General features: G+C 47.8%; 3 protein-coding genes across 5 annotated transcripts in view; 1 reads left to right on the top strand and 2 right to left on the bottom strand.

The window, feature by feature from the left end:
* The first annotated feature begins 85 nt into the window (after window positions 1-85).
* On the top strand, window positions 86-1,370 carry triap1 (TP53 regulated inhibitor of apoptosis 1). The gene has a single exon (XM_088300097.1). The coding sequence runs from the start codon at window positions 231-233 to the stop codon at window positions 453-455; it is 225 nt and encodes a 74-aa protein (XP_088156223.1). The 5' UTR covers window positions 86-230; the 3' UTR covers window positions 456-1,370.
* il15l (interleukin 15, like) lies at window positions 1,349-4,279 on the bottom strand. 3 transcript variants are annotated; one of them, XM_088300094.1, is made up of 4 exons: window positions 3,888-4,279; window positions 3,272-3,319; window positions 2,494-2,646; window positions 1,349-2,251 (listed from the first exon to the last, which is right to left on the bottom strand). In XM_088300094.1, the coding sequence occupies exons 1-4, from the start codon at window positions 4,146-4,148 to the stop codon at window positions 2,156-2,158; spliced, it is 558 nt and encodes a 185-aa protein (XP_088156220.1). In that variant the 5' UTR covers window positions 4,149-4,279; the 3' UTR covers window positions 1,349-2,155. The 3 variants fall into 3 exon arrangements, with proteins under 3 accessions (XP_088156220.1, XP_088156222.1, XP_088156221.1); XM_088300096.1 differs by having other exon boundaries at window positions 1,349-2,245; XM_088300095.1 differs by having other exon boundaries at window positions 3,272-3,316.
* Window positions 4,280-4,577: 298 nt separating this feature from the next.
* The window catches only part of plekhg2 (pleckstrin homology domain containing, family G (with RhoGef domain) member 2), a 30,146-nt gene continuing 26,872 nt past the window's right edge, over window positions 4,578-7,851 (bottom strand). The window contains exon 24 of the mRNA XM_088301015.1: window positions 4,578-7,656. Within this exon, the coding sequence (XP_088157141.1) occupies window positions 5,511-7,656 (2,146 nt within the window). The 3' untranslated portion in view covers window positions 4,578-5,510. The remainder of the gene's footprint in view (window positions 7,657-7,851) is intronic.

The raw sequence follows: 7,851 nt of genomic DNA, 5'->3' as shown, positions 1-7,851 counted from the left end.
TTCAATGGGCGCCCATTATGCGTGGATTTTTCGCTCTTTGTGGGTGTTGAGGGTCCCGCATTTCACGAAGGAGTAAGATGTCCCACCCCCTGGATCTTTCTTCAGCAGTGACGTCATACGTCGCGCTCCCAAGATGCGTCTTGTGACGTCGCCGCACCCGAGTTAAAGTCTGTCTAAACAAGCTTGCGTGTTTTTGTGGGAGATTGTGTGGCTTTGCCGTCGCTCCGGAGATGAACAGCGTGGGCGAGGCTTGCACGGAGCTCAAGCGGGAGTACGACCAATGTTTCAACCGTTGGTTCGCCGACAAGTTCCTGAAGGGAGAGCGTGGCGCCGAGCCGTGCGCGGACAGCTTCCGTCTGTACCAGCGCTGCGTGCAGAAGGCCATCAAGGACAAGGACATCCCCGTGGACGACCTGGACTTCATGGGCCCCAACAAGGACAAGCCCGACGGCTGAAAAAGACAACAAGTGACCAGACGAGCGCCCTCCGCCACCCAACAACAAGCGCAAACACGTCGAACTGACTGCGGCGCTTCCGAGTCAGCCTGCGCGTTGAGGAGCGCAGTCAAACATGATCAGACGCCACACTTGCTCTTTTTTTGTCCTCACAACGACATGTGGGAAAGAAGGAAAAACTGCAACCCACGATTAGACAAACATTTCCAACGTGTGTGTGTTTTATAACACAAATGCTTGCAATGATTTTTATTTTTTGCGGTGGGTGGAGTCAGCAAGCCTTTTTTTTTTTAAATAAATGGAACAATATCTGAACAAATTATTTTCCTTGACTTGTGATTTCAAAACATCAATTTGTTGCGGTGGCGTTAGCCAGAGCTGGGGAGTCTGTCCCGGGGGCGGAACGGTCCGGCCCTCCGGATGCCCGCTTTTGAGGCTGCCAGAGTTGTTGGCGTCTCCATCGGCTTCTGTGGTGTGTTTTTTCAGTCCTTTTCCGGTCCGACGTGCCGACTTATAGGCCAACATGACAGTTGGCCATGGTGGCCGTGGTCGGATTGGTGTGGAGATACCTAAAAGTGCTTTATAAGTACAGTTGAGTTGAGTCGCACATGCTCTATGGTATTATGGGGAAAATGCTATATTTTTTGTTTTTAACCTATGTCTAACATATTGGAAGTAACACGCTAGCTCTTCACCATTTACAGAAGTTCCTCTCCAGCTTTTGACACCAAGCAGCACCTCAAACACTCAACGGGTTGGGCGCCAATTTAAGAATGAGGCTGGAAGGCCACCCAGATCGTGGCCAACAAAAAACGGTCAAGTGCCCAGCTCTGCAATTAAACACTACATAATGTGCACACTATACATTCAAGTTGAATAAAAATTTACTCAAATAAAAGATTTTTTTTTATCAGTTCCAAGTTTCATATTATTTTCAAGAAAAAAAGTCTGAATTGGAATAGCGGTCCATTTTACAATGAAAGTCACTCCCCCAACAAAAAAATAATCTCATGAGAAAATTGCGCTATTTTTGCAGATTTTCTTCAAGAAAGTCATTGGAAAAAAAAACTCCTGTGAAAAGAAACTTATATTTTATTCCTTTATTAAAACACATTCTCCTGGAGAAAAAAAATGATGCACCTTTTTGGCGATTTCAAGAAAATCACGTCAATTTTATTTCTTTTTTATCAGATTAACAGAAAGTCATTTTTCCAAGAAAAGGTAATCTCAAGAAAAAAATATTGAATTTATAGCAAAAGTAAAATATTCTAGTGAGAAGAATTATTTTTCTTCAAGAAAAATGCAATCTCAAAATTGTCATATTTTGGGGGCCGATTCCTTTAAGAAGAGATGCTGGCTTAAAAAATAAATAACACAAAACAAGATCGCTGATAAAAAAAATATTTCTGGAAAGAAAAAGAGATGGTAATTGATTAAAAAAAGAAATGATAGTTGGTAAAAACAAAAAAAAAAGCTAACCGATAGAAAAAGAAGCTAATTGATAAACAAAAAGAGGAGAGCTGATCAAATAAGATGAGAAATTTTGCCAGTTGATGAAGAAGAGATTGTAAATGTTAAAAAAAGAAGAGAAGAAAGATGTTAAAAAAAAGAACAAAAAAAATTGCTGTCTTAAAAAAAGAGATGCTCATTGATTATAAAAAAAAAGAGAGAATTACTGATGAAAAAAAAAGCTTAAAAGCCTAATTAATGACCATAACAGTTTGGAGAAGTTCCCGCAGGAAGTGGCCAACGTCTTTTTCCGGATGGAACTCACAAGGACCACACGCTGACTGGCTCTGTGAAAATAAAGAAGAAACATAAAGCAAATAATCCGTTGGAATCGGGTGAATTCGAAGCAGCTGCGTCTGTGCCATTAAAAGCCACCATTGCTCAGATCTCCTGCTTCTTAGCAAACGGGTTGACGCTCTCCTCAGAGTGCTTCGAACTTGAATTTGAGATCAGTTACCAGCCTTTTGAACTACGGGCAAATTTCCTGTCTGCCTCACTTGGTTGTTGACTTCGCTTTCTACTTGCTCACCTGGTTTTGGTTTTGGTTTTGGTTTTGGTTGTCCTCTAAGAACTTGAGGCCCTGCTCCAGTTTTTTCAAAACATTCCCTTCAGTTCTTTCCCACTCGGTGACAAGAACTCCAACTTCTGCGGAGAAGCAATTCAGGGTGTCCTTGGGACACGTCTGACAAAACAAGAAGGGAAAAAAAACAAATAAATCAACAGTGTGTATGAAGTAAAGGACTGTATTTTCAATCTTTGACTTTAACGGTAAATACATACTAAAAAGAAATACCAATGTATTGAAAACATTTTTAAAAAATGTTGGAGGAAAATCTCAATATAAATAGGAATAAAATGAAAAAAATGTAGGTTTCTAAATACATGAATTGGGTACAAAATATTGCTGGTCAAAAATAGAAATGATCAGATGGAAAAGATATTGATAGGCCAAAATAAACACACGATGTAAATAGAAACATCACATGAAAAATACAGTAATGTTGGCAAACTTGCGTCTTAAATGGCCACTTCAAGCACAAATGGGGCATTTCCTGTTTTTCGGCCGTGACTTTTTGAAGTGTTTTGTGGGTCTACTCATGAAAGACAAAAGTTGACTAAAATTTGTGTTTTCTAAATGGGACTTTGAGGGCTGAGTTGTTTGTTAAAAATCAGATTGGAAGCAATTGAGTATCTGACTTGTTGCTGACTTTTTTTCCCTCCCTTTTTTGTGGGTCCACTCACAACAGCCATTTGCATGAGTCTCGGATTCCAAACTGAAGACGATGACATGAAGAAGAGGGTCGTACCATGTAGTCGCTGAAGGTGGGGGTGTACAACTTGCAGTCTGCACACTGCTGAGGGACACACACAGACATAAGGTCACAACAGTGGTCGACTTTTGGCACTACTCGATGGTCACTTCATTAGGTACACCAGTTTCTGAAATGCTGGATGGCAAAGACGAAGCTGACTTTTTATATTTCAAAGTTGTATACAACCGTTCCTAATATTTTGCAAACGTACTTTTAAAGTTATATAAGGATTTATATGACAGCATGGAAGGAATAAATTCGCTTGTTCACGTTTTAACGTAGGCAGAGGCAGTCTGTCAAAATAATCACCACCTTTTCATGATTAAATTTGATATATTTTGATGATGCTCTGCAGAATTCAACTTCTTTGACAAGGCTAAATGAACAAAATATGAACCACTTAAATGTACTGCTGCGTGTAGAATTTTAAGGGTGGAAAATTGTCTTATTCTGTTTTGGAATTTACGTTCTAATATGAGGAGTGGGCGGTGGACAAAATCGAAGTCATTTAAAAAAAAAGACGAAAGAAAACGAGTAAAAGTCTGAAATCATTTCCCTTCCAAATCAAAGCCAAATGTGAGAAGTGGTGATTGTGCAAATGAAATCCTACCGAAGCGGCGTCGTCCACGAGACGCTCCAAGATCTCGATCAAGTCCCAGCTGCGGGCACGCGCGCGCGCGCCCCCGTCGCCCAGCAGACAAGCCAGGCCCAAAACGCAAACGGTGACGAGCGCTGCAGGCCTTCCTCTCAGCAGCATGTCATCCTCGTCTTCGTCGCCGGCAGCGAACGCATCCACCAAAAGCGAAGGCCACCAACACAATTCTTGCGACTCTGCTTGACTTGCGACGCGTTTTTGGGCGGCTCTATCCATGATAGGAATGTGCACCAAATGTCACAAGTGGCATTCGGGCGCTCAATCTCCCGCGTCAACTTGGGAGCCGAATTGCGGATGGACAAAAAGTCTCCTCCGCCTGTGGCTCCTTTTGCCGCTCGGCTTTGGCTCTCCCCTCCTCATCGCCCCCCCCCCCTCCTCCTCCAGGGCAACGCCTCCTTTCCCACCACTCAGGGACTGTCTTCTTAAGGGACGGGACCACAACGTCCCCATTGGTCGCCGACACCATGACGACATGATGACGCAGTGGCATGCCGTGCATTTCACACCTACGCCTTCAGTCAAGTCCTATTTGAATCAATCCCCGCCATAAACGCCTCATTTATGACACCTCGGCTGGACAAATAATATCGAGCGACACTTATGCACTACTGAGTGTTGCTTCCACTTCAAGTCACGAAAGAGCTTCTCTTGAAAGGTCCGTCTTGAAAATGGCCTCGCAAGTGTATCTGCAATTAAACGCACACTTTTCCCTCCTTCGGCCATCGCGGTTTAAAAAAATAACGCGAGAATATATTTCCGATTTTTGAACGTTTGCCAGTTACGACTTTCGGGTGTGATGATTCCGCAAAGCGCGTCCTCCTCAATACCACAATCTGTAGAACACCAACAGTGGGACTTACTTGCATTGGGAACGTAAGTGGAGAAGAAGAAAGAAGGAGACAAATAAGACCATAATAAGGTAAGCGCATTTGAATCGTAAATTAGCCCGCTAATGATGATGAAATAAAAAAATTAAAAAGTGGTGCTTGTGGGCATTTTCAAACCATTTCAATTTATTGGATGTACTTTATGAGCCAATCCAATTACAAGCGGAGTCACCGAGCAACCGAAACCGGCCCGATTGTCCTTTGATGGATATTGTTTATTTAGCAAAAGACAAAATGGACATTCATTGGGAAGCAAACATCTTTGAGAATTTCAAAGTGTCAAGCTGAGTTGGTCCGAATGTTCCAGACACGTCATCGCCAACACAAACACGCCAAAGATGTGAGCGTGCTGAGCAAATCATCGGTTGCAAAATGCCAATGAGAATTTATAAATAAACACCGCAGAGACTACAAATGGTTATGACTTCATTAAGAGTACAAATAATGTGAAAGCTACAGAACATAAATGCGATTGCTTCCAGCCGCTGACCAACTTTTTTTTCCCTTAAAAAAAACACTCAAATGTTGTTTAACACGTGAAACAAAAGTGGTGAAGACTTGACTGCAACTCAAAAGACAGTTTCTGGACTTATTTTCTTGGACTCCAACTTTCGCCCAATTTTCCAAATTGTCGAAGAGCGATCGTGCGCTCACGTCCTCAAAGTACGAACAAGACGCAATGTGGCGTTTCTCATAGTTGAGGAACGTGCGACGGTCCATTCACGCTTACTCGTCTGGCGTGGTGAATTTGTCCGCCCGGCGACGGCGACGGCGTCTGGCTCACGCTCACGCGGGCGGTGCTGAAGGAAGTTATGCGACCACTGCCGGCGATCTGCAAGTTGACGGTGGTGGCGTAGCTCGTCTTCTGATGAGACGCTTTGCCCGCAGACGAACACGCAAACGCCGCAGAAGCTGCTTCGTCGGTGGTCGCAGGAGCTGATTGCAACACGCAGGAGGGCGCAAAGTCGGGCTCAGGCGGAGGTCTGCCGACGTAGGCGCAAACCAGCCGACTGCGACAGCTCCCCAGTTCCAGCTCGGGATCTCCCCAATCCGCCGCCGTGGAGCAGGGGAGGGATTGCGAGGGCGAGGCGAGCGAGGAAGTAGCGGCGATCACGCCGGAGGTCCGGCTTGGAGACGAGCCCTCCCGTCCGTTGACGTTGTTGCCGAGGAGCTGCCCGTCCGACCGAGGATCACCGCGGAAATGCTCTCCACCAAAGTCGCTCCTCGCAGGGCTGAACGTCCTCGGAGAGATCGGTGACCGAAGTCCAGCTCGAGGGCTGAGGCCGGACGGCGAACCCCCACAGGAGGAACTTGGGCTCCCTGGGCTGGTCGAACCGTCAACGAAGCCCAGAGAGCGCCGGCGACTCTCGGCCCACGAGAAACGCGCTTCGCCAGAGATTGCGGAGCTGTCCGACAGGTTCGGGGGAGACTTTTGTAGGCGGGGAGGTTTATTGGGGAGTCCATGAGGGGATCCGGCTCTCGGGCTGCGCAGTCGGACGCAAGGCGGCGAGGAACAAGTTGCATTCTCCAAGGTTGTTTGACCGCAACAAGAAGAAAAGGAGCGAGAAGTGGAGCTAAATTGGCGCTTTGTGGGTTGTGGCGCCACGACGTTGCAAGTCCAAGCGGGCACACCGATAGCCGGCGGCGACAGGATTTCAGGACTCACGTGCGAGGGAGCGGGTCCGGTTGGAAGACTTGCTGCACACGCTTCCGGAATCTTCAGAGTTAGACCTAAAGGATTGTGGGAACTCGCCCCTCCGGTCCGAGAGCGTGCGGGGTGGGGCGGCTCGTTTGAATTATGGGGAGGGGGAGGAGAGCGGAGGCGTGTGAAGGGAGGCGGACTGACCGCTGGCGATGGCGACGGCACTCTTGAGTTGGGCTCAGATGCAGAAAACGGTCGTGCCATGCGGTTGTGCGACCCAAACGAGAGACGATCGGCGCTTTGCCGCACGGCGCGAACGTCGACTTTCGGTGGACCGGGAGAGCCGCTTTCGCCGCCGTGAGCGCAATTGGAACTTGGAGGCCAGCAAATGTTGGCGCCATTCGGTGATGAGTCCAAGTTGCGGCTGCGGGACAAATGCTGCTGATGATGAGCAGAAGCGCTGGCGGGAGGCCGATGGCAACGCTGTCTTCGAAATGGAGAAGGAGAAGAGTTTTGTGAATTGGAGTGAAAAGTTGAGTGGGCAGAAGATGGCGAGGGACAAGCGGACCTGAGAGGGGGCGGTGAATCGTGCCGATTCCGATCGAGAGCGGCCCCCAAATCGGAGGTCGCTTCCTGGCCGTGCGAGAGCCGAGGTGATGGGCAACGCCGCCGCAGACTCGGGGATGGCAAGGAAGGAATTTGCGTGCATGAGCTTTGGACTTGATGCCTGCCGTGGTTCTTTTTGGCCAAAGTTTGACTGATGCAGGAGGCAGCTAAGGATCTTGTGAACGTGGAGGAAGACGCGGCAGGACAGCGAAGGGAAGAGGGCGGTCGAGGGGGAGGAGGTCCGAGGTCATGTGTCGGAGAGGAGGCGGGAGGAGCCCTCTTGGAGAAGCTCCTTCCAGACGACGGAGGCCCAGAGAACGATGGCGGGGACGTGGGAGTGCTGTCCGGAGAAACGTTTGCTACGGCGGTCGGAGAAGACGGTGGAACGAGCCTGAATGGCGAGGCGCATGCGGGCGCTCGGACAGGAAAGGAGGACGCCGCCGGCTTGGGCGAGGGAAGCGCAGCGCGAATGGCGGAAGGAGCAAAGAGAGGGTGCGGTCTTGTGAATTGTGCGTCCTCCGCCCGACACAACACATCCGACACGGCGCCAAAGGTGGGCCGTCCTGGGCCGGCCTCCTGTTCCGCTTTCCTGGAATGCACAAAGACAATTTGTCGACATTTTAAAAGAGAGCAAGCTAATACGTGAACGTTTCCAAACTTTTGGCTCGAGACGCTTTGGATAAAAAGTTGACCGAGTGAAAGCGAGCAACTCAGACGATGCACTCTTACAATACAAGACATTACAACTTTATTTCTATGGCACATTTGACAAAAGCTGGAGCTG

Source organism: Idiotropiscis lumnitzeri, chromosome 7 (assembly GCF_059441095.1).
Source record: "Idiotropiscis lumnitzeri isolate Australia: NSW breed Sydney's pygmy pipehorse chromosome 7, RoL_Ilum_1.0, whole genome shotgun sequence".
In the NCBI taxonomy this organism is placed as follows: domain Eukaryota; kingdom Metazoa; phylum Chordata; class Actinopteri; order Syngnathiformes; family Syngnathidae; genus Idiotropiscis; species Idiotropiscis lumnitzeri.
This window is presented reverse-complemented; position numbering and strand designations above follow the sequence as displayed.

Coding starts and splice junctions, on each gene's coding strand:
- triap1 (XM_088300097.1), top strand. CDS start 231: ATGAACAGCGTGGGCGAGGCTTGCACGGAGCTCAAGCGGGAGTACGAC.
- il15l (XM_088300094.1), bottom strand. CDS start 4,148: ATGGATAGAGCCGCCCAAAAACGCGTCGCAAGTCAAGCAGAGTCGCAA. Junction 3,320..3,887: donor TCGTGGACGACGCCGCTTCG/GTAGGATTTCAT, acceptor TGTGTCCCTCAG/CAGTGTGCAGACTGCAAGTT. Junction 2,647..3,271: donor CCACCTTCAGCGACTACATG/GTACGACCCTCT, acceptor TTGTTTTGTCAG/ACGTGTCCCAAGGACACCCT.